We start from the raw sequence: 26378 nt of genomic DNA, 5'->3' as shown, positions 1-26378 counted from the left end.
GGAAAGCAGCCCCCCTCCTCATCAACATAGGAACAAGGTGTTTTGGCAGGGTGTCCTCCTCAGCAAGGTGCCCCTCTCACATTGAAAGCATGTGGCCTGGTATTGTTTAGGGAAGAGGGGTGCACAAGGATTAGAGTCTGGTATGTATATTTAGGGGACCCCACTTTTTTGTGTTGTATAAAAAATAAGAATCTATAATCAATCATTTAAACTCCAGCAACACATTTCACATACCAGTTCAATATATAAAGATTGGCTCATCTTAAAAAAGCTTTGTATTTGGATTCATTAGTAGTTGCCTCTGATACACTTACATCCTAATGTGAACCTGTGCATTTCACATGTATAAGTAGGGAAGTTAGACACATGCTGCTGCATACCTGGAAGTACCAGGTAATTCTCTCCACTCCTTAAGGATGACTAGAGCAGCAGATGGGAAGATTAGTATTATCTTAGCAGTATTATAAGTTGCTGTGGGGGCTGGAATTAAAATGACCCAATTGTTTTGTCCTATACGGGGAAAGCACAAGCTCACATTACAGCATTCTGAGGTTAATTCAGCTCACAAAGGTATAGATGACATTTCTTACAGTAATATTCCTGGCCATGAACTCTGGAACTTCATCATTTGTTGGACTGATTACAATGTAAAAAGGCTTCTCCACTGAGCGATGTTTCCCATCAGTGACATAAAACATAAACTGGTCTGCTGTTGGCTCCATTCTTTGATGTCTTGACTGTACATAATTCACATTAAGGGATATGATATCTTTCAGCAAAAATGCATCTGTGGTGAAACAAAAAAGGAAAGTTGGTGAATATTTGAAAACTCAATTATTTGCACACAACAATTTTTAAGTGTATTTCTGGAACTTTCCTTTGACTGCAATATGCGTTATTGTCAATGGAGATTCATGCATGTTTGTAAACAGAAGCCTTTAGGAAACATACATTGGAAACGCTAGCAGATAGACTATGTCCATGCATGACCACAGGCAAACTAGTTATCTCTTTGGCACCTTAAGTTCTATAAGCTACACTGCAGGCTATTTTTGTGCTTGTTCTTTTTTAATACCATCTGCTGTGTATACATACTTTCACCATCACAGCTACAGATGAATAAAAATCTAGCTTCCAACATTTCAGTTTTGACAGATATTTTGCATAATGTGCCATGTTTAAATAAGGTAGCAGCATTTCTGGAAAGATAACAAAATTCCATTGTAGCTTTATAAAATAATGCCACATGCTGTGAAAAGTCTATTCTGGGAACAATACAATATGTTAAATTGTGGTGATCATTTAAGAAGAAACTCTGCATATTAAAGATTTACTTTTATTTGCTTTTTTAATGTTCCTTATCAGTCAGGAGCAGGGATGGACAACCTTCAGCAGTTCTGGGTTGTGGTTCGCTTGCTAAGTGACTGTGAAGGATTTTCAGCAACAGGCGTGTGAAAGCCATCTCCCTGTGACCTTGCTAAGGTTTGTCATCCAACTACAGTGTTTGTACAGTCGCTTACCAATGCTTATTCCCATGTTACTTTTCTCAAAGCCTGGAGATGGGAGAACGTTTTCAATGTAGCCATACTGAGGAGGTGATGCTAATATGAATTTCAAATTGTTACTGTCTGTGTCAGGATCATTGGCAAACAAGTGGCTCACTGAAAATGCACGTGACTTGCCTTCTTCAACAGAAAATATTTCACCTGTGCCGGAACAAAGCAAACCATTTGTAAGATAAAGATACATTTTTCTTTCCAGAATACATCCAAGATCATTTTGCCTGCTGTCTATGACCACTGATTTTTTATTGTCACCTCTGCTCCTTTCATTATACCTCTTGTATTGTCTGATCCAAATCCTAAATGCAAAATGAAACATCCTGGCTCAATGCTATGACTGGATAGTCTATGATAGCTGTCAGGCTACTAAGAAATTAAACATTTCCAGTGTATCTGAGCCCTATTTTGGTACTGTCTACAGCACAAACATAACATCAAATACATTTGGGTTTACCTTGATTTTTATTGTTTCTGTTTTGTCTATGCTCATGAAGTTTTTTTTAATTACAAAGACATATGAAATAATTCATTTACATTACTGCTAATATCAGGAGGCATCTGAAATGAATGCACGCAATTTTAAGAATGTAATATAATGTAGTTTTGACTTAAAACTTAGGGACTGATGTATCAACCCAGTGTATAAATTGATAAATTCTGTTGACGTGGGATTTCCGCTACTGGATGGTGCTGAGGGGCAGAAATTCCTATGCTCTTTAGCTCCATTCAGTGGAGGGAATGCCATGAAAATGGTATTCGCCCAACTATACACTAGGAAGAACATTTATACATGAGCCCCTTAATTAAATACATGGTTATTATTAAATGCTATACAAAATCTTCTTACCTATTGTAATAGATGGTGCCTGGTTATCTACAGGAAAAACTGTGATGTTTAGGTCATATACAGGAAACGAGTCATGGTTTGGCAGTAAAGGGTTATGATGTGTATTAAAACAGCATTTTATGTCCGCATCCAATTCAGCATCAGAAATAACAAGTGTTATAGTGTCAAAGCAAGGCTGCAATCCAATTTCTCCACCTGTTAGAATGAAATGTTTTTGATAATTAAAAAAATGATAAGCTTTTTAAAACTGAAACATGCAGAGCGTGTATTTATTCTTAAAATGAATGCTTGTTATTACCTTTCTTTACCATACAGGCCAATTTTATATACCTATCTAATCCTGGTTACATTATGGTGCTAGACTTCCACTACTTAGGAGCTAAGCCCAGCTCCTGGAGTTACACCCTCTTACCGGTCTCCCATCCACTAAGAGTTCTCCTTTTGGCCGCTGATGCGTTCTCACTGGAAAAGGGGGTGGAGGGTGGTTCTTACTACCGAAGCTGAAGAAGTTCAGCCCTTAGTAATAATATATACAGTATTATATAACATTATGAAGCTATAATCAGTGACACAAAGCAGAGGCTTCTCTTGCTTTAAAAGTAAGGGCTCACATCCAGGACCTTAAAAAGTATGTCAGTGGCATTTCAGATTAGGTTGGTTTTCTGCATTTATTCTGCCATTCATACCTGTATGCCTGTAGATAACAGTTCCTTGAAGTATATCCCTTTGGGAGAATCGGTCTACAGTGATTCCAGCCCTTAGGACAATACCCCAGCGAGGCTGACGAGCAATCATGAATGTAAGCTTCATATCATCACTGTCTGCATCAACAGCATAGATGTAATCCGAGGAAATCACCACTCCTTCACCTTCTGCACAGTATATGGTGGGTAAAAGATTGTCCTTCATAATTGGGGGTTCATCATTTACAGGGAAAACCTGCAATATATACATTTGTCTATTACTAACCTGGTTGTTTAGGAATATGAAACCTTTTCCTAAATTATTTTACAATCACTGTAACTGCTCCAATGAAAATGAAGCATCGCCCAAGAGAAATACAAGGTAAAGCAAACTGTGGGAATGGTTTAGAGTAGGGATGTTCCGATACCAATTCAGATACCAGTGCCGATACTTGGCATTTTTGCGAGAACTACCAGGGTTGCAGTGGTTGCTGCTGGGACCGGGCTCTGGCGCTCCACCACTGTCCTAAAATCATTAGTCTGTATTGTTTTTTAAAAAACTGTCACATGACAATAAACAAAAATGTATCAGTACTTGTATCTGTGCGTACTTGGGCAAGTATCAGTACTTGCCCTTCTACTTAAAACAAATGGTATCATGCATCCATTATATATATTTATGAAAAAAAAAGCATACATTAAAACAGGTACAAATGTTTAAATCCCAGGAGCTTCATGTGCTCTTTAAAAATGACAGCTGCCTTCTAACTTTTGAATTTTTCTCTAGTCTAGTCTTAGAGCTGGAAAAGTAGTGTACAGTACTTGGTGTCTGAACATCCCTAGTTTAGAGGCATCAATATTTATTTTTTCTGCCTTTCCAATACCAATTGTAAACAAAGGTGCCCATAATATGCAGAAAGTAAGTAAGTATTCATCTCTCTGATAATCCTAAATATTCATTTTAAAATATAAACAAGCTTTATCAATAGGGCATAAAGCAAGGTCTAGGCACAATTTCACACTGCATCCAGTCACCAGCCAATCAAAATACACATTTAACTGATCTAATTCTGCTATGGTGAAATTGAACTTACTTTCTTGGCAGTGTGAGAGCATTTAACATTTATGCCCTTACATTGTATATGTTTGTGTCTGTGTCATCTACATTACGCAGCAGAGGCATAAACAATGAAATCTCACGTCTGAAGCTACCATCATCAATATCATATGTGTCTAATACATTGGGGGTGTCCATACATACATGTCCATACAATGGGGTTGACTTTCTAAAGGCAAATAGACTGTTCACTGCAAGGGCATGGGGATGGGGATTCCAAGGGAATTTTCACTTGGCAATGGAATTTTATCTTAGTATTGTGAAAGAGATGTGTGTTGCTGACTTCAATCATCCAATCATATGCAAAGCATACATACTGTTATTTTTTTCATTGTCCTTGCACATGGTATTTTTTGCAAAGTGAATTTTCACCGCTAAGATAAGGAAAAAGTCAGTTGCCAAGTAAATAAGCTATTTGCCTTTAGTAAATCAAGCCCACATAATCTAAGATTCATACTTAGTCATATGCCTAGAAGGCAGAGGCTAAAACATCATAAACATTTTTTTGGCATTAAAGATGAAAAATAGTGCTTAGTGATATTTTTCTTTGGCCTTGTAAAAACCTTATGTGGCATAGTTTATGTCCCCAGCAAGAAATATATTGTTAATGTCCATACATTTCTATTTCATACAATGGAAATATTAGTACATGCCCATGGATTTATTTATACTTTTTTTTAAATGTCCAGGTTTAATGTTACTGACCTGTATTTTTAGAAGAAAGTCAGCTGAATTGATACCATCGGTAGCAATAAATTTAACTTCATCCCACAAGGATTCAGAACCATCATGCTGGTACCTTTGGTAACAAGAAAACATGTTAATTGTCAGTATACTGAATGGGAATGTATACTCTAGTGCAGCCTTTCTCACCCCTGTTAACATGGTGGAACCCTTAAAACAACTTGCAGGTCTCAAGGAACACCTGCTGATAACTAGTATATGTACAGCTCATGGGACATCACCATGAACAGTTAGTTGGGGATATAAATATATTATTATTATTATTACATAGTATTTATATAGCGCCAACAGTTTGCGCAGCGCTTTACAATATAAGGAAGACATTACAGTTACAATACAATTCAAGACAAGATGGTAAGGAGGGCCCTGCCCCTGAGGGCTTACAATCTAAAAGAGGATGGGGAAATGATACATGAGGTAGCTGTGGTAGCTGTGGGAATAGATTATGTGAGAATGTGAAGGTTCAGTGGTTAGGTTGAGGTGGGATAGGCTTCCCTGAAGAGATGAGTCTTTAGGGAACGCCTAAAGGCAGTCAAGGTGGGAGATAGACGGACAGGTTGGGGTAAGGAGTTCCAGAGGATGGGAGAGACTCTAGAGAAGTCCTGGAGGCGAGTATGGGAGGAGTGGACAAGGGAGCTGGAAAGCAGGAGGTCAATGGATGAGCGGAGGGGACGTTTAGGGTGATACTTTGAGATGAATAAAAGCAAAAAAACATGGCTTGTCTATACAGCAAAATAATTTTCAGTAGTAATAATAATAAGATTAAACTAATAATAATAATGGCCTGAAAAGAAGTGCACATCATGCAAACTGTAGTGCTTCCTCACATTGGTGGTTGGTGGAATGGACTCAGTTACATTGATGTCCAGTAGAAATGTGACCCTTACATTGGTGCTAGGAACCCCTCACAAAAGCTGAAAGAACCCCAGGGTTCTACAGAAGCTTGATTGTAAAAAGCTCCTGTAGCATTTTTTGGAGCTTGTTTACTGCTGTGTTTTACGGATATGAACAGCAGGATCTCAGGTTGCATGCACAGCTAAATGACTCACCAGAGTAGTACACACTCATCCCTCCTTACCACCTCAAATCTCCTGAGACTAGCAATCAGTGGAAGCAGTGTCTATATCTCACACTGCAGATATAGAGCTGAGGTTGCATACACAGTAGTGCTTAGGCTCACTCAAATACCAGGAATTCAAGACTAAAGGCACATTTTTCAGGGAATGGCCCAGACACAAATAACATTTCAAAATTTTCGCCTATAACATCTTCACTTTTTAATCAAGCCCAGAGGTGAACCCTGGCAGGTCCATGGAGTCACTGCTACAGACGTTGCCAGACCACTGGTACATCGTTTAACATTGCTTACTACATGAAGGTGCTTTACAGTCAAAAATGTTACACAAAAAAATAGAAACACAATCAAGTATTTTAACAATCCTAACCTAAGTTTTAGCATAATGAGGTCTTGGTAGCTGATTTGTTCTCCTTCATTTACAGTTCTTCCATCCAGCTGAACCATGCCATGTAATGGTGCCTTTTGAAGAATAATACCAAGATGATCCTGTGTTGTGTCCTTGTCAATGATGCGGATATAATCCATTGTCATCTGCTGAGAGCCGCCTTCCTCCACACTCATATCAAATGTAAATACCTAAGCAATAAATGTTCAGGGTTACTATGTTTTTAGCAGAAAATACCTACTCAGAATATTTAAGGTGAATGAATAATCAAGGGTATATATAGAAAAGCTAGAAATATTGAAATATTCCAGCAGACATGATTTTCTGTTTTCATTTATGAACAGTATGTTAAATAATAGATGTAATTTTTCTGGAATAAGATGTGTTTTTGAAAGTTGTTAATTGAAGAAATAGTTTATTTGCTATTTCATAGCCAGTATACCTATGGGTTAGTGTACATTGGCATTTGTGTAATAGTAAACTGTGTATGTCTCCACAAACACACAGGCACAGCAAGGCAAGGCACTCCCCTGCTCCTTGCTTCTCCTTCCTCTCTTCTCCATGTTAGCAGATGGACGGCTACTCCCTTGTGATCTTGTACTGGACAGGAAGTTCAGGGAAGCCAAGCTGAGAGAGTTGGAGCCAGATGATTGGAAACATGATGACTGTAAGTGTTTGGGGAAATGTAAGAGATACTTTGCTGGCCAATCTATATCTATTTGATCTGGATTTATTACTGAAAAAAGTATGAGCATTTAATGCTCTCTACTTTAAGGATGGAAAAAGCAGTGTGCAAATTGACAAATACGCCCCAAAGAAGCTCCTGTACTTCTTTGGGCGTAGGACGTTTTACAGCACGTTCCTACCCGCTGTAAAACTCCCAGGTGGGAACCATGCCCATTGGCAATCATTGGTTTTCACATGTTGAGCGTTTTACAGCGCGTAGGAACGCGCTGTAAAACGCCCAGGTGTGAACCAGGCCTAACTCCAAGTAGGAAGCCCAGATACTGACCACGCCGCCACAGATCTGCTTCCGTGCTTTGTATGGTCAGTTTGAAAGATGAAGCAAGTGGAACTGGAGTCATCACTGGGTATTTTTCAAAAACAAACATAATAGGCTAGAATTTCCAAAAAGTATTTGAATACACAAACACATTTTTGGGGTAACATACACTTTAATTCTGATTAGTTGCAACCCCATGGGCTCCTAGCATCTACTAAATAAGACTTTATATCTAAACTTTAAGTGGCAGTAAAACAAATATAAGTTCATTTAATACTTATAAATTTATTAGAATAATATGTTTCTGAATCAAAAGCCTCAGTTAATAAACAGACGCGTAGCATTAAGTGTGCTTTGAGGGTAGTGAATTGTACTGCTGTGAATCAGATTTTTTTTGGTCTCCAAAATAAAAGAACCTAATCTACAGGATGAAAGAAGCTCTTTTTTGCACACAGAAGCAGCAAAAACAAATAGTGTGCAGTGTCTAGTATCAAAGAGAGAAGTTCCTGACAAGGACAACTGACAGTGTAATTTTATACATAGGAATCTGTATCTATAGCCTTATTAATATCTACATATTAGTTGTTAATAAAAGAAAAATTTTACTTTGAAAAAATATCAGAATGAGGGCCCACTCACTCCACGGTTGTGTGCATAACACACATTTGCTTTGCTGCAATGCACTGTTAATATGCATTGCAGTGCTTTTTTTTCTTCTTTTTTTTAAACTTCTTGTGTTATTGTTATGCACTGAAGCACCATTGAAATGCACTGCATAAAATGCAACATATTCTATATTTGTTCAGGGCACACCAACGCAGCATGTTGGTGTAAACTGAAACAGAAGACATAAGGCAAATTAGCTTGTCTTTTTTTTGGCACTACATTCGGCATTGCAGCTCAGCACTACTGGGATGCATATTTGTTCTGAAGTAGCAGTAAAATAAATATAAATAGTAATTAATAATACAAAACTGTAAGCTGGCACATACCTGAGGAGGCTGATTGTCTACTGGAAGTAAGGTAATATTGAAGCAGATGCCATGCACTGTACCGCCGTGATGGTTACGGACTGATAATACAAATCGGACATGTACAGCATCAGGACCTATATCCTCCATTGGTGGCATGTACGCAACTTTCATGTGGCTCACTGCATGCTGAAAATACAAGTTGAATTAAAATACCTGTATGTAAATTTAAGCATCACCAATATTCTTCATATAACCAACATTAATGGACACCTCTTAACAAGTATAGGTTTTCAGTGTGTGTGGTTGGCTAGGGTTGTCAAGTGAAGGAGTAGCAGAAATCACTAGGTTAAAGAAAAAAAAGCAATTTTGGTTCTTACCCAAAGTTATTATATCTTTTCCCACTCTAATGTTAGCTGGAAGATAGGTCAGTTGGGAAAGAAAGCACAAACTTAAGTTGCTTAGTGATCATATCAGGTGCAGGTAAACATGTTTTTAAGGATCATTCACTGTTCCCTCTAAAGTGTTAAAGGAATGCATGTAGAGCTAACAATATCACACACAACCGGTGTCCAAACTTACGTTGTCTCTATAATTCGGGGACAGACAGTGGTATTATTTGAGGTTACTGAACATGTGGAAATAGAGCATGGGTTTAAAAATCAACAGGGTTATTCACGAAGCTGCCATAGGCAGCCGAGTGAACACCCAACCCGAAGTGAAGTGAGCCGAACTCTGTTCGGCTATTCACTTCAGGCTTGTGGGGCTGATTTCAGCCGTACATCGGCTTGCTTCGGTTCGGCCGAACATGCAGAAGAAGTTCGACTCAGACGATCCAACATTCGGCTCGGCTATTCTGCTAGATACCTCCGCGGTATCGAGCAGAAAAGTAAAACAGTCAAAAAAGTTGAAAAAAAATGTTTAAAAAGTTTAATAAATGATAAATCTTAAAATATAAATTAAGATTAAAAAAAGTTAAAAAAAATATAATTGGATAAAAAAAGTAAAAAAAAAAGATTAAAAAACAAAAAAACAAAAATAAAGTTCAATGGAAAAATAAAAATAAAGATCATTGGAAAACGAAAAAAGAATAAAAACGGAAACAATTGGGTGGAGCTAGCAGTGACAGCTAGCTCCACCCAATTGTTTCCTATTGGCCGTGACCTGCTAGGCCAATGAATAACAACTTGGTGGAGCCGTCCGTGATTCGTGATCTTCGGGTTTCACTTCGGCTCGACTGAGCCGCTCGGCCAGCTTTGGGAGCTGTATGGGCTATAGTGAATAGCCCGTACAGGAGCCCTTCAGTTCTTCTAAACGGACGGGCTCTGGTGGCCAATGCTAGCCGAAGGATCAGCCAGAGGTACGGCTGATCCTTCGGCTAGCTTTGTGACTAACCCTCTAAGAGTTCTGCAAGTGAAGGAGCTGAACATTGGAGAGAGAAATTGTGAAGAATTAACTTGTGTTTTGGGGTACAGTGTGTCAGCTAAGCAGTTTTTGGGGGGCTGCAACTGTAAAGATCTGTGGCATAGTTAGAGTAAGTAGAGTAATGCCCAATTATGTGCAAGGAAAATGTAAAAATATATGTTTTTCTTGCACATGATTGGATGATGGAAGTAAGTAGAGCTTCACCTAATTTACTAAGCAAAGGGAAAATTCCCTTGCAAAGTGAACAGCCTATTATTCTTTAGTAAATCAACCAAGCAGTATGAAAAGTGACAGCTGGACCTCAAGCCTGGAAAAAAAGTAAGTCATTATTTCTTATTTTCATTTATATTTTAAAAATGTATTTAATTAGGAATATATAGGTGATAATAAGAAATGTTTCTCAAACATGGTACTAGGAAATAATACTAAGTCCATCAAATCCAACCTATTGTGTGTGTGTGTGTATATAGGTCCCTGAGTCATCCATTCTTAAGAGTACCTGTACCCTTGTACATTATGGTCTCTCAGGAAATCGTCCAAAAGCTTCTTGAATGATTCCCGACTATTTGCGGAAATCACTGCTTGTGGCAACGAGTTCCAGACCCTAACCACGCGAACTGAGAAGAACCCCCTTCGCCCCTTGTGTTTGAATTTTTTTTTCTACCAGTTTTAGGTGGTGGCCTCTAGTCTTTAGGTGCCCATACACTGTGCGATTATCGCACGATAATCGAGGGAAATCCTACGATCGTACGATAATCGCAAAGTGTATGGAAGGCGTGCAACTGTTTTTACTGTACAGTCACATGTCTTTTGTCTAAGGAGCATGTTCGAAAACCAGCCGAAAATCTTACGATTTTCGGCTTACTCTCTGTACCCGTTCCTTTAGCCAGTTCTCTATCCATGTACACACCCTTTCATCTATGCCCATAGCTCTCAGCTTGTATAGTAAGCGTTTGTGTGGTACCGTATCAAAAGCCTTTGAGAAATCCAGATATACCACATCCACAGACCTCCCTCCATCCAGATCTCTACTTACCACCTCGTAAAAAGTCAGTAGGTTAGTCTGACAGGAACGGTCTTTCCTAAACCCATGCTGATTGTCGTTAACTATACCATTATCCTGAACAAATTCTACCAAGTAGTCCTTAATCATTCCCTCCAACACTTTACAAACCACCGATGTAAGACTAACTGGTCTGTAATTCCCAGGTTGGCATCTTGCCCCCTTTTTAAATATTGGAACTACCGTAGCCCTCTGCCAGTCACTCGGAACTCTACCAGTCATTAGAGAGTCCATAAAAATGAGGAATAATGCTCTAGTTATAACCTCGCTTAGTTGCTTAAGTATCTTGGGGCGCAGGTTGTCTGGTCCCAACGCTTTATTTGCATTAAGTAGACTAAGGGGTCTATTCACGAAGCAGCCGAAGGATCTAGCTGTAGCTTCGGCCGATCCTTCGGCTAGCTTCGGCCCCAGGGCCCCTTTGGTTCAGTAGAACCGAAGGGCTGCTGTACGGGCTATTCACAATAGCCCGTACAGCTCCCGAACTTAGCTCTCATTGCTAGCTCCGCACAATCGTTTTCTATTTTTTTTTTGTACTTTTTTGACTATTTTTCTGTTCTGCTCGGTCGCTCTGAGGGACTGAGCAGAACAGCCGAGCCGAATGCCACTCAGCGGCATTCGGCTATTCACTCACTACTGTTCGGCATCTATAAGCATAGACCGAACAGCAGCGAGTAGCCTGCCGGAGGTTCGGCTTACCCGATCCAGATGTTGGATCGGCTGAGTCGAACTCCTCCTGCACTTCGGGTCGTCCTCCTGCACTTCCAGTCGGCCACATGAAGCCACCCGATGTACGGATGATTTCAGCCGATATACGGCTGAAATCAGCCCTACCAGCCTGAAGTGAATAGCCGAACAGCGTTCAGCTCACTTCACTTCAGGTCGGTCTTTCACTCGGCTGCCTACGGCAGCTTAGTGAATAGACCCCTAAGTCTTTGTTGTATCCCGGGTTCCGTCAACCACTTGGCTATATTTTGTGATGAACTCTGTGTTTTATCATGGGCGTCAAACCCGTTTCCCTCCTGAGTGTATACTGAGGAGAAAAAAGTGTTCAGCACTTCGGCCCTCTCCTTGTCATTTGTGACTAACTTCCCGCTTTCGTCCTTTATTGGGCCTATCTGCTCCTTTCTCCCCTTTTTACTGTTTATATATTGGTAAAATTTGTTTTTTTTTTTTTTTTTACTAACTGTGGCAATATGCTTTTCGCACTCTATTTTAGCTGCCCGTATTACTAGTTTACAATTAGATACATTCATTATAAAGAAGTCTTGCTGTTAATCCATCTCAACATAGTCAAGTGTTGTAAAACATCAATGCTTACCTGGGTAAATGTCAGTATCATGTCAGCAGCGTGATCCTTTACAAGCCTGGGAATAGTTTCTACTAGGATAATCTTTCCAGCATCTAGACCACTGTACCTAGAAATTAGAGGAGAACATATTCATCAAGTATCAGCAACCATTATAAATTGTAATAGGTCTTCTTTAGGTATAATTTCTAGGGTTGCACAGATACCAAGTACAGTACTCGGTACAAGTACGATTACATGTACCGATACTTTTGATCTCCAAGACTACACTAGAGAAAAATTCAAAAATTAGGAGGCAGCTGTCATTTGTAAGGCACACACGGAGCTCCTGGGATTTGTACATCTCTGTTTTAATGTACGATTTTGATTTTATAAATATAAATAAAGGGATGCACAGATACCAATTTTGCGAGTACGAGTACTGGTACTTGCCGAGTACTTACAAGTACGAGTACTGATACCACCCCCTACAGACCAGAACAGTTTTTGTATTTCTGCTATGGGCCTGTTCATTCAGCAATAAATTAGTCATTACTTAAGAAAGCATTGTAATACATATATGATATACAAATTATTTTTATTTTGTATGCAATCTATAGACAAAAAAGTAACAAAATAAAAAACACACTTTTTTCAGTTTGATCAGCATTAGTTCAAAAAGTATAAGAAGGAGTTACTTATTAGACATGTGCACAGCATAAAAATTCATTTCAGACTAAATGAAAGAAAAGGGAAAAACCTTTTAATGTGTTTCGTTTGATGAAAGGAATAATTATGCTGTTTCGGAGGCAACGAACCTCTAAATCTGAAAGTGTACAACTTAAAAAAAAGCGTGGCGGCCATTTTGGCCAGCGGCATGCTCTGCACATGTCTGCCGTCATCTTGGTGCCAGGGCTCATGACCCCACCCAATGCCGGCGTCAGGTGACGTCACATTTTTAGGAGTCACCATCTTGGACACAGCAAGATGCCAGTGTCCATACAAAACGAAACAATATATTTATTTATTACAGGTATTTATATAGCGCCGACAATTTGCGCAGCGCTTTACATAGTTGCACATTCACATCATATATGCCCGAATATAGTTTTTCGTATATTTGGGTGTATAATAATTTGTTATTTAAAATTTGGACGAACTGCTGAATCAACGGAATTTTGTGATTCAGCCAGTTCCTCCAAATCCGAATGCACATGTCTATTATTTATGATTAATTAAGGTTAACTAAGGTTTAAGTGGCCTATTTTTTACAGTTTCTAGCAATATGAAAATATGATACGCTTGTTACAAATTGCAATAATGTGTGTTATGTTTTTTGGTATCTCTATAAAGCCTTATTACTATACTTGTACATGTTGGTAGCAAGGGTTCATTGTTACCCAGCATTAAATATATCTGTGGCAATATGTCAGTCAGCTCAGTGGGATAATAATTCACTAAGCTCATGTTTGTGAGCATCAGAATCCAATAATAATTGATTATTGAATTTCCAGGGACTTAAGAGAATACAATAACTATAAACAGGTGTAGTCACTAAATGCTGACACAGTAGTCTATCATTAGCCAACCTGCTAGCTGCAGAAGGTGCATTGGCATGGAAACCCATTTTGACCTAGCATTCTGAAATGTATATAGCACTAGCAGTCTATTAAGACATATTATGAAACATCATCAAAGGTTCCTGAAATTGTAAACTACAAATACACTGAATTTCCCCTTAATGTCCCATTGTTTGGTAGGCCAAGCACTAGAAAGTTGTTACCTATCACACATGCAAAGTAAAAAAGATTTCTCTATATATCAGATAAAAAATATGGAGACTATAGATGTAGTAATTACTGGTACCTCTTTTATAAGTCTTTCTTTTTGCAGTGGTGGAATGTATGAGAAGATTTCAGGAGGAAATATGAGGAATTTAGGAAAGCACTGTTGTTACCTGGATGGTGATATCCAGCACGGCGGAGTAGTCACAGTGTAAATAAGTTCTCTTTCTGGAGACTCGGTGTCTATGAAATGTAGATGTTTCTTTGTAATGTAAACAATTTTGGTTTCTTTAACAAGCACATGATGAACTGTTCCAGGAACTTCCTTGGGAAGCTGATCATCCACTGGTGTTATATGAATAATCACAGTCTACAATACAAAAATAAGTTGACTGATTATGATTTTTCATCACTACATGTTTGTCAAGCTATAATTCGTGATTGAGAAATACATTGAAGTTTATTTTAAGAAATGCAATACCGTGTGAGTGAATCCTTATTTTGCGAACTATTATTTTGTTAAATTGTTGAACAATGATATTAAACTGATGAATTGCCAAGTTATATTTCCAATGCTTTTCTCTGTTTAACGTCAAGGTACGTGTGTCTTATGCCAATTTTTGTTTTGTTTTGAATGGAGTGTGAAAGGGTTAAACTCCTTTTTAGGTTGTTGTTGCTGTCTGATTAGGGTAAACTAAGGGGTTAAACAGGAACACATTATATGGGGGGGGACCTGACATCATATGAGGATCAAAGGTCACACCTTTGATCTGCAGATGAATGGAACAAAGTAACAAAGTAAATACAAAGTGTTACTTTGTATATGTTTATCCTACTTCTGAGCAGTGTTTATGAAGACTGTTCAGAAGGTCCATTTTTTGACAGCAGCAGCTAGCAAGGGCAAGTCCACACCATCCCCGATTGAGGCCGGAACGCACTGGATCGTATTCTGGCCAGATCACTTCGTTTTGGGCGGGTGGGGCTGCAATGCGATCGGCTGCACGGGAATGCGTGGCACATCAGTGCCTGCATTCCAGTCCGGTGCAGTCATAAAAAATAGTGTATGCACTACTTTTTCTGACTTGACCGGAATGCAGGCACTAATGTGCCACGCGTTCCCAGGGGGCCGATTGCATTGTGGCCGGAGAGCGTGGCTGTGGTGCCATTGAGTTCAATGCAGAACCATGCCCTCTCCCGCCCCAAAACGAAGTGAGCCAGCCAGAATGCGATCCAGTGTGTTCTAGCCCTAATAGCTTCTATATTACACAACAACTTCTGAGTGTCATTTTGACAGCCGGGGATTTTTGACAAACATGTTGGGGGAGGGAGTGGCAGGTTAGAAAAGGACAAGGCGTGCTACATATGCTATGCCCTGTGTACTTTAAATAGGTTTTTTTCTGGATGTACAGAACAAGTCTAATGTCCACAACTGGTTAAATATTACCCAATAGCATATACTGTATACAGTACTGTGCAAAAGTTTTAGGCAGGTGTGAAAAAATGCTGTGAAGTAAGAATATGTTCAGAAATAAAAGTGTTTATAGTTTATTTTTATCAATTAACAAAATGAAAAGTAAATGAACAGAAGAGAAATCCAACTCAAATCATTGTTTGATGTCACCACCCTTTGCCTTCTTCTAGGTACACTTGTACCCAGCTTTTGAAGGAACTCGGCAGGTAGGTTGTTCCAAACATCTTGTAGAACTAACCACAGATATTCTGTGGATATAGGCTGCCTCAAATCCTTCTGTCTCTTCATGGAATCCCAGGCAGACTCGACAGTGTTGAGATCAGGGCTCTGTTGTAACCAAACCATCACTTCCAAGACTCCTTGTTCGTCTGAGATAGTTCTTAATGACATTGGCTGTATGTTTGGGGTGATTGTCCTGCTGCAGAATAAATTTGGGCCCAATCACACGCCTCTCTGATTGTATGGCATGATGGATAGGTATCTGCTTGTATTTCTCAGCATTGAGGACACCAATGATCCTGACCAAATCTCCACCTCCATTGGCAGAAATGCAGCCCCAGACTTGCAAGGAACCTCCATCATGGTTCACTGTTGCTGGCTCTCCAGCCCTTCTGTGAACAAACTGCCTCCTGCATTTCTGCCAATGGAGTTATCCATCATGCCATACCATCAGGGAGGCGTGTGAATGGCCCCAAATTTATTCTGCAGCAGGACAACAACCCCAAACATACAATGTTATTAAGAACTATCTTCAGCATAAAGAAGAACAAGGAGTTCTGGAAGTGATGATTTGGCACCCATAAAGCCATGATCTCAACATCATCGAGTCTGTCTGGGATTACACGAAGAGACAGAAGGATTTGAGGCAGCCTACATGCACAGAAGATCTGTGGTTAGTTCTCCAAGATGTTTTGAACAACCTACCTGCCATGTTCCTTCAAAAAACGGTGTACAAGTGTATCTAGAAAAACTAATGCTGTTTTGAAGTCAAAGGGTGGTCACACCAAATATTGATTTGATTTGGATTTCTCTTCTGTTCACTTACTTTACCTTTTGTTAATTCACAGAACTAAAACTATTAACACTTTTATTTCTGAAAGCATTCTTACTTTACAGCATTTTCTTACACCTGCCTAAAACATTTGCACAGTACTGTACATATAAAATACAGTTATTTGATATTAGATATAAGCCCTCCACTCTGGATACTAAAGTTCCCAAAATCCATAGAATAATGTCTGCTGTTCATATACAACATGTATTAGATCCACAATCAAGTGAAAAAACATTTGCTAAAATAAGCACCAGTGTTACTAGAGTTTTTAGCACTTATTAGAAGCACTATTGTGTGAAATGCAAGTGATATATATTTTGGTAAACAATGGGACTCTCTAGTACTATACAATACAACCTTTCCTTTCATATGGTGTGCCCCCTCCCATGTCTACATGTAGAAGGATAAGCCACCAGCACACTGGTGTCCACTTTATCTTCCTGTAGCGCCCTCTTTCAGTTGCCTTTCACCCCACTGTTTGCTGTGTTTTTTTTTATGCTCCCTGTTATACATTGACTGGACTCTGCCTAACTTTGCTGATCAAAGGGGACCGGTAGCTGGAACCAACAGGTAGGAGAACCTATTTCAATATTCAGCGGCTCCTTCGGGGGTGAGCGCTACATTCCCATAATTTATTATGGTCAGATAAACATGGTACCACATACAGATGCAACGTTTCGGAACCGCATATGGTCCCATTATCAGGCAAAGAAAAGTGTGAAGTTTTACTAAAACCAACAATACTAAGAGATGACAGTTATTTATTAGTTAACAGCAATTGCTGAACACTTGATGGAGCAGATAACAAGCAGTCCTTACATACCTGGGGACCAGAGAAGTTAGGGGGAGTATGACTGTCACACAGAAAAAATTCAAAAGAATCTTCAAAGACTTCTCCTCCATGATGCTTGTAATATATGATACCGTTAAACAAGTCTCTTTGCAGGAAAGTTGTAACAGGATAAGCTTTAATGAGAGGAAATAATACAGAATACAAGTTAGAGTGCTACAATACTTGATCATTAAACACAGACAAAGATTGCAATAAACTTAAAACATACATGTCCTATTTTATGCCTGAGTGATAAAAAAAAGTTATCAAGGAAAGCAGCGCTTCAAAGTAAAAGTATAGTAATTTTCAATATTCATATACATGTAATCAAACATCTACAAGTTATCAGCTTGATGTAAAGTATGTTAAAGATATTTTTTTAAAAAGCTGCTTTATTTGCTCCTTACATTTTCCAGGTCTGTTTTCTACTTTGCGATGCAACACCGTGATCGTGTGTTACTTCTCCTTTCCATGCTTCAGGTCTATAAATTTGCCAAGTAATTGTAAACAATACCCTACCTAAGTGGAATACATCTTATTTTGACAGATGATAAGGAGGGAGGTTAAAGGCAGTCAAAATAAGCGTGCCGAGTTTCCTCTAGTGGTAAGTGTAGACATCTCTGCATGTCATGCAATAACAAAAAATGGAAGACTATGCATTTAAAATCTTACTGGAACCAATTTGTGAAGAAGAGTTACAAATTATATGGGGTTTTTATTTCTGTCTGTAACTCTCCATGGGGTAGATTTTTTTCTTTAGTATATAGAAGCCACCTTTATTTTTTTTTCAAAACTAGACCATTACCTTTAAATTCTGCATTGATATCATAAACAATAATATGCATGAGTATTATAAACAATAATACTTTAATACCTAAAGCATTTTGTCCTGGTTTCTTCATGATGCTCCCAGCGGCTGCTTGCTTGGTTATATTGAAGCGTATGTAATCATCGCTCGAGTCCATATCAGAGGCACAGAGCATTGAGCCTTGTATGAGAACAGTTTGACCTTCTGGAAGCTCGATGACAGTGTTTGCAATTAGGAAAGGTGGGCTATCATCCTTAGGGAGTATGTTAATTGGAAACTTGTGTCGAATACTGTGGCGCCCATCAAATATTCGGAAAACGACAAAGTCTTTGGCTGTATCACTGTCATCATGATGATAGCAGACCACACCAGCCTGAATGTCTTTCACCGTGAACATAAATCCTTTGCCTCCTGATTGCAAAATTGACAGTTTTGTGTTAAAAGTGAAATTTTTCAATGTTACGGTGCAAATAAAAATTTAAAAAAAACATAACTGGTCTTGCTCTATTGCCTCCCTTTTACACTAACAAATACAAGAAGATGTCAATCAATGATAAAGATGGCAGGCTAGGAGGTAATTAATGTCCACTGTATATATCCCTAAAAGCACACTAATATTCAATTAAAGATATCAGATTTGTTGTATGTATACTGACCGACACAATAAATATGTTCCCAATTAAAAGAAATGCTGATACTTTTTTTATATACATCTAAGCATGACAACACACAATGTCTAAAAAACAACGTAAGCCTGTGTTTTTAACTCGGTTAGATGAAACAGCTTTTTAGGACCTTTTGTATTGTATTGTTTTGTATTGTCCTGCCCATGTGCACCTTGTTAGTTATGTGTTTAGATTAAGCACTGAGATCCTGAGGCATGCTGAATTAAGTTTTACTTTTTTAGAAGAACATTACATCAGAATACAGCATGATGAGGGAAACATAAATATAAGAAAACTTCCTGTGTATCATAAATAAGCATGCATATAGAGAGGCTAACATTGCACTACATGGCCATCTACAGCTCAGAAGGCATAACAGTATATCAGTACATTAGAATGTCCGTAATACAATCAGTACATAACAGCATATGCTGTTGCATTTCCAAAACACCTTTGCCTTTTTTGCTCATTTCAAACAGATCAGAGCAGCTGCCTGTGTTGCCTTTTTGTATTTGGTGCAGACACACACACTTGGAAGTCTTCAGCTACCTTGCAAATACAATTTATGGGCTTCTGGTGTGTTGCTGTAACTTTAAAGCGGAAATGGCAGCTTCCATATGAGCCTACTCTCTGTCTGTGCATTGCTAAAGTTGGGAACCTAGATACTTTACAGTTGCTGGGAGCTCAGATAGTTTACTGTAAGGGGCCACACTTATCAGAGGTGCCTTGATGTGACAGTGTTGCTTCTATATGTAACCCAAGTAGTTAAAACAGTTCAATTAGTTTTTTTGCTGGCTACCTTGAAAGTATATGGGTAGCTGAGTCATATTATTCAAATAGCCCTGGAATGTATAAAGGCAGATGTTGATAGTCCACAAGGCTATGTTCACTTTGAAAAACCAATCATGCATGCAGGGTACAGCGGCTGCATATAAATGGAACACCTGGCATTCCTGCCACAGGAATCCTTATGTTTCTGCTGCAGAAATCCCAGAACGCTCTGTGTGAATGAGGCCTAATAATGTTACATTACTTTAACACTGCCATACCAATGAAATTTTGCCATCAAATAAGGTGCCATGATCCATCTGCCCCCCCCCCATGCCCATACTCCCCCCCAGCATACTGTGTCACATCACATGTGGTGGAACACTACTTTAAGAACACATTGCCACACCGTCTCCATCTCCTACTTGGCTTCTGCTGGCTCTGGTGTCAGAGCTGCAGAGGAGATCACTCCGTTGCTGCACTGTGGTTGCCCGACAGGAGGCAGAGGCACAGTTCCTCGTGCCCGCAAATGAAAAGCTGTGCGTTGCCATGGAAGGAAGGAAAAAGAGTACCTCAGCCCTGTTCCGGACCAAGCCTCCTCCTGGCCGCGGGTCTTCGGGCAGTGCCCCAAGGGTCAGTCCGCCCCTGTCCGGAACATGTGGTCAAAACAGCGCAGGACCATCACAGAGTGCAAAAAAAAACATTCCCCTCTTTATGTGGGCCCATAGACAGTGGGCCCTGGGCAAAGGCCTACTTTGCCCTCAAAATAAAGCGGCCCTGCATGTGAGGGAAATGTAAATAACTAATTTTTTTTTCTTTCACATGATTTGGTGGTTACAGTGAACACAGCGTTATCCTATTGACTTAAATTGAGCATTCAATCATTTAAATCAACCCCAATGAAGTACATATCTGGTGCATTTAAAGTTTTTCTCTGTTAAACAAGTGACATCTTCAGTATAGTTTGCAGTTATAGTTTTCCTACTTTGTATTACAGAGTTTATTTGGCATCTGGTGTATATTTAATGTTAAATATCAATAATCCAATTGGAAATGGGATGTTGTCACTTTTTAAAACAATGTTTTGATACATATGTACCATAGCATCATATATGCGTAATCAATGATTTTATAGTCTGTTATCAGAAATACTGAAATAGCTGGTCTAAGCCAATAGAAGATTTTAGAGTACATTACTACAACCTAAGAATAGTTTATATACAAGCTGCTGACTAATATAAGATCACACATCACTGCCTTCAGATTTGTGAATGTCCACTGCCATTTGTCAAAGTTCCATACCAATTTATGTAACTTATTTGTGTAAAAGCTGAACCACATAAATGACAAGATTTTCTCTAATCTCTCAATTTTTCAGTTGAACGATTTGTTCCGGGGCTGTGGAAATTCAATTTATTCTGAATATTTAATAGTCAGAGGATTACAGGCTATCAACTTCAATCTGACATCTAGGTGGATTTACAAGTCTGCTATTTGCCGGTTTAGCTGAATTAAACAGGGTGACTTCTAACCTCTCCAGTGATCAAGGGGCTTAAAGCACATTGCAGTCCTGTACTTCAACTCAAAAGACAGCAAAAGTGTCATATTCTCAGTGTGGAATTTAGCAGATAATGAGTGACTTAGCAGAATTAAATATTTAACATTTTAGAAGAGAAGTACTTTGCAGTAGGGCCTAGTCACAGTCAAAGAGCAAAAGCAGGTGTGCGCTAAGATAGGGCTACTTACTGCTGCTAGTTCCTAGCACACTTGTACATTCAAAGCTCATAGGATATTACGTTTATGGGGAATGTTATCACACAACTCAGGACTAAAAGTTTTCATATAATTTAATATTTTCAGCTTTTCTGTTTTGATTAATGCTCTTTATCACTAAGAAGTAAGCACATAAACTAGCCACTAACACAAGAAGTGTCTTTAACCATTTGCTGAACGGGGTGTTAAACCCAGGGCCGGATTTACTCTCCCTGCTGCCCCAAGGCCAGGTTCTGCAATGCGTCCCCTCCCCTCCAATTTCTTATTATTTTTGTAAATTTTTATAATAATTTTTTTTCACTTAACTTGCTATTGCTATCACACAGGAGCTGGCTAACAAGCCCCTGTGTGATAGCCTTTGGAGGTGACAGGTTCTCTTTATTGACCCTGTCACCTCCAATACAGGAGTTCTAGCACAGCACAGCACTGTGCTGGAACTCCTTTCTTTTGCTGGTATTTAATCACCACTGCGGTTTTTATTTTTTACTATATAATGAAAAAAGTACAAACATTTTGAAAATGTAAAATACGGTCTTGTCGGTTAAATGGACACCAAACACGTCAAGCTTTAAAATTTGTGCGCCCGCGAAATGGCATAAACTACCATGCCTAATAAAACGCTTTTACCGCCCCTCAGTTTAGTGTTATCAGTGATTAATGGCCCTAAAATTATTGCTCTCACTGCGACGTTCGCAGGAATATTTAACATGTGTGGCATAATCGTTGGCACACCCGACGGGTATTTACATTTATAAGTGCGTGCACGCGGGGGCCTTAAAACTTTTTGGGTGTGTTTTTAAATGAGACTTTAATGAGACTTTTTTTTTTTTTACACTTAACTTGATTGCTATCACATAGAGGGCTAAAAAGCTCAGATACATAGCAAAAGACTACCTACCTCTGACAGTAATGCGTCCATGCTCTAGCCCATCTACAATGACCAGGCGGACAGCATTGATATTATCATTATCTACCACTTGAAGTTGTTCCCATGTGATTGGTCGAGATTGACCCTCCAAGAGATCAAGACCTAAATAGAGTAGATAAACAAAACAGTGCATGAAATTGCATACAGTTCTACATTTAGGGATTGGGAAGAACTATTTCATACACAACATTTTTCTGTAAATGTGAAACCAATTATCCCAAAGTTGTCAATGTATTTTTCTTTGCCATTGTATTAGTTTTATTTAGAGAAAAAGACCAATTAAAACATAATAAAATAAAATAATAATACTGTAACAATGGCTTAAGTCAATCAATTATGTGGGCATAATTTTCTTGAAAAATAATCAGGAGGTGCTGTAACACCAAAGAAACTTTAAATAGGTAAATAACACCCTTCTGCTAAAACAATTAGCCGATAGAGCCGATGTGTGTCAGCTTCAGTGTCACATGTCAGCTCTTACTATCGGGATGAGTGTATTTCATAATTCTCCTTTAAACTTGGATAGGTGTATAAAATGTAAACCATGATGTTGTGGTCAAATCTGTGTGTAATATAAACATTTTTGAGGCCACAAGGGTACTCCAGCAAATATATCACATATTCTGTTTCACATTTCAAATGATGAGTTGTCTAAATTTGATCTGAGATTTTAAAAAAAGTCTGGTTTGTGTTCTTAGAAATTAACCCATATGATTTTTTTGTATATGATTTTTGGTAATGTTTTTGTCAGTTCTGGATCCAGAAAAATTACATCTAGCTTTCATGGTAGAGTATATTTGAAATAAGGGTCTTGTGCTAATAGATGTGTAGAAACGTCACCAGCACGACAGACTTAAACGTCAGTGCAAATGAAGGGGACCCTGCGTGACCCCGAAAGCGTTTGATGACACTCTGCGTGATGACTGACATCAATAAATGGATTTGCACTGACATTTAAGTCTCTGTCGTGCTGGTGTGCTGGTGACGTTTCTACACAAGACTATGCTGAATGCAGCGCCATCCGCAGTCCTTGCGAGCACCCACAAATACGTATGGGAGTTCCGGTAAGGGGTGCTACAGGTCCTTGTAGATTGTGCTAATAGGTGCCACTATTCCTAATGATTAAAAGCCAGTTTTGGATAGCATTTTTTGCTGTTTGTGTCTTGCTGGGGAGATTTTCCTTTACTTTTTGCCAAACAAACAGAAAGTGAGGGGGACCCCCTCCTTAGACAGCTGTTTTTGTTCTGGTGAAATGTTGGAATTCCCATCACCATTGCATCCAAGACAACTTAGGTGAATGTCCCCAACATGGACAGAGACAATAACCCAAACTTGACAGAGATTATAATCATTTTCCACTGTATCTGTAACAATAAGAATAACTTTTTGGTTTTAGATATATTTCAATTAGATGATTTGAAGGTAAATTGAATGCCCCAAGGGTTAGCATTTGGTCAAAAAAGCAATTCCTTCTTCTTCTTACTCAGATATAATCACAATGCAATCTATGTATCTTTGGTAAAGGACGAGGTTGGTTCCAAATGGGTGGACTAATTCCAGAAAAGTGGATTCTATGTATCTCATAGAGAACTTGGATTGCATGGTGCAAAAACTGCTAACCATTTGTAGTTTTAGGGCAAGCAGACCAGTGCAGGCAGTGAATCAGATCAACTCCAGCGATGGAACCTCAGGGTTCTCACGTTCAATACACTATATTGGATGTGGAGACTGACAAGTTCTTAGACCACCAGAGTGAAGGAGGAGAGAAGCTGCAGTATATCTATGTCATTTGCGACCCTAGATGAAAATGAGCACTTACTGGATAGCCCTACTGCAAGGGTTAAGATTTCATCTTCCCGGAGTTCTTCTTTAAAGTCGCTATTCATACACTTTAAATAGCTATGTGCAAAAAGTCCCAAAGTGTCATAAAGTGTAAATACAGTGACCCTCATCAACTGATAATAATCATAATAAATAAATGTATGATTTCTGTGGTTTGATGCCATTTCTACCTAGACCTCTTTAATAAAAACTTGAGTTAAAACATTAACATTTTTCAATACAAAGAAAATCAGTATCTCACCCATATTCCAGGATACTCGAGGGGCATTTGTGTCAGCTGTTCTAATGGATATATGAACTGTGATAGGCAAACTCCTTTCAAAAAAGAAATCATGAACTTCAACCTCCACCTACAGAAAGATAAAGTCATAGGTTTAATTGCAATATTTTACAAGATGCAAAACTTTTTAATAAATGTTATTGATTACATTGGAATAAATGCACCAGCATAAAATACAGGTGTATAATATATGTGTAGAATTAGGAATTAATCCAAAATGTGCCTTTTGACTACCCTATATTCTGCACCCTACTATGCCTTATATGGCTCAAGAAGAGGATGCAGATGAAAATGTAGGGGGAAGCATGTGTTTTGTTAATAGGGGGTGACTAAATATACTTTGTTGTTTATTTGACCACTTACGGCAGTGATGGGGCAAAAATGTTTTGTTTATGCTGGTGCAGCAACATTCATGTAGCAACAGCACATCTATATTTATAGCTGTTATCCTTCATCAAAAAACATGTTCAAACTAAAGATTCCAAACACTGAATTAAATTAATCCAGCTTAGTGAGTAGTGTGTATCTAGTTCACCTTTGTATTCACTATAAGGTGTTTATCCCTTGCACCCTCTAATTAAAGGCAAATAGGCTGTTCACTTTACAAGGGAATTTTCCCTTAGCTTAGTGAATGTCCCAAAAATTCACTTTTCAAAGAATATCCAATCACAAACAAGGAAGATATAAAAAAAAAAGTATTTTTTCTTGAACACGATTGGATGTTGACAGTCAGCAGAGCTTTACGTTATTCACTCTGCTAAGGGAAATATCCCTTGCAGTAGATTGCATTAGCCTCATGAGGAATTTGTGAGACTCTGTGACCCGGCCCCATTAGCAGGTGGATTTTATCTGCCTAGAGCACTGTGCAAACTTGTTTTTAGACGCCAACATACTTTCACAGATTACCAGTACTTACCTCCAAATTTCTTCGTTCCGTGTGACTACTGTTAGGTGGCTGATATCCTATGAGCATGTCATTGAGATCTTGCCATGTAAAGGAGGTAATGGGCTTGGTATGGTCACTAAGATGGGTGATGTATCCCTCTCGTGGAGGGTCTGTGATGTTGAAGACCAGCAAAGGTTTCTTTGTTTCATCGTCTACTGCATCAAGTGTTGCTGTAGTCAGAGGAGTAAGGATGAACTGATCCACTTCCAAAATGAACATTGACATGAAGGCAGCTTTTGGGATCTGGTTGGGCACTGCATCTCGGATGTGGACAGGAATCCAGGCATGTTCTGACTGCAAAAATTACAAAAATATTTCAGTACAAAATGTCATATCGAATGATAGGTCATCAAATGTAAGAAAACACAGTGGGAGGAATTTATCAGCACTGGAGCAGACACAATCTGGACCAGCGGTGCATGGCAACCAATCAGCTTCTCTTTTCAGTTTGTGCAGTTAAGATTTAAAAATGAAAGAGAGAAGCTGATTGGTTGCCATGCACAGCTGCTCCAGATTTTGTCGGCTCCAGTTTTGATAAATTCCCTTCAATGCATTCATAAAACATGGCTGCAAAATGGAATTTAAACGCCATATTAAAAGGAGGCATAAGGGGGTTGATTTACTAAAGGCAAGAAGGCTGCTCCGCTTGCAAGGGATTTTTTTACTCTTTAGGGGAAGGTTCCTTAGCTTAGTGAATGTGGTGAAAACCCAATCATGTGCAAAAAAAACCCCATCAAAACAGTATTTCTTTCTTGCACATTATTGGATGATGGAAGTCAGCAGAGCTTCACCTCATTTACTAAACTAGGGGCAAATTTGTTTGCAAAGTGCAAATTTCCTTGCAATGTGATTTGAATTTAGTAAATCAACCGTCAATTTGAAAAAGAAATGCAAATAAACCGCATAAGCCCTATGTGTAAGTGCTACAAACATTTTCAGCCCTCTGCCCAACATACACATTTACATCAAAATAGGAAAAAAAAAAAAAAAGGAAGGAGAATGCGACCAGTGATGAAAATGGGCAAATCAGACAATTATCAACTTTTGTTCAAAGATTCTCTTTC

General features: G+C 38.8%; 1 protein-coding gene across 1 annotated transcript in view; it reads right to left on the bottom strand.

Moving 5' to 3' along the window:
* The window catches only part of FREM1 (FRAS1 related extracellular matrix 1), a 99946-nt gene that overhangs the window by 58940 nt on the left and 14628 nt on the right, over nucleotides 1-26378 (bottom strand). Inside the window, exons 5-18 of the mRNA XM_018556493.1 lie at nucleotides 25285-25608; nucleotides 24330-24438; nucleotides 22217-22348; nucleotides 18179-18523; nucleotides 17296-17438; nucleotides 14121-14317; nucleotides 12197-12287; nucleotides 8412-8579; nucleotides 6399-6607; nucleotides 4915-5008; nucleotides 3096-3348; nucleotides 2410-2604; nucleotides 1521-1706; nucleotides 591-787 (exon numbers count right to left, since the gene is read on the bottom strand). Of these exons, the coding sequence (XP_018411995.1) occupies nucleotides 591-787; nucleotides 1521-1706; nucleotides 2410-2604; nucleotides 3096-3348; nucleotides 4915-5008; nucleotides 6399-6607; nucleotides 8412-8579; nucleotides 12197-12287; nucleotides 14121-14317; nucleotides 17296-17438; nucleotides 18179-18523; nucleotides 22217-22348; nucleotides 24330-24438; nucleotides 25285-25608 (2643 nt within the window). The remainder of the gene's footprint in view (nucleotides 1-590; nucleotides 788-1520; nucleotides 1707-2409; nucleotides 2605-3095; nucleotides 3349-4914; nucleotides 5009-6398; nucleotides 6608-8411; nucleotides 8580-12196; nucleotides 12288-14120; nucleotides 14318-17295; nucleotides 17439-18178; nucleotides 18524-22216; nucleotides 22349-24329; nucleotides 24439-25284; nucleotides 25609-26378) is intronic.

The sequence above is a fragment of the Nanorana parkeri genome, unplaced genomic scaffold (genome assembly GCF_000935625.1).
Source record: "Nanorana parkeri isolate BGI_ZX_2015 unplaced genomic scaffold, ASM93562v1 scaffold239, whole genome shotgun sequence".
Classification (NCBI taxonomy): domain Eukaryota; kingdom Metazoa; phylum Chordata; class Amphibia; order Anura; family Dicroglossidae; genus Nanorana; species Nanorana parkeri.
This window is presented reverse-complemented; position numbering and strand designations above follow the sequence as displayed.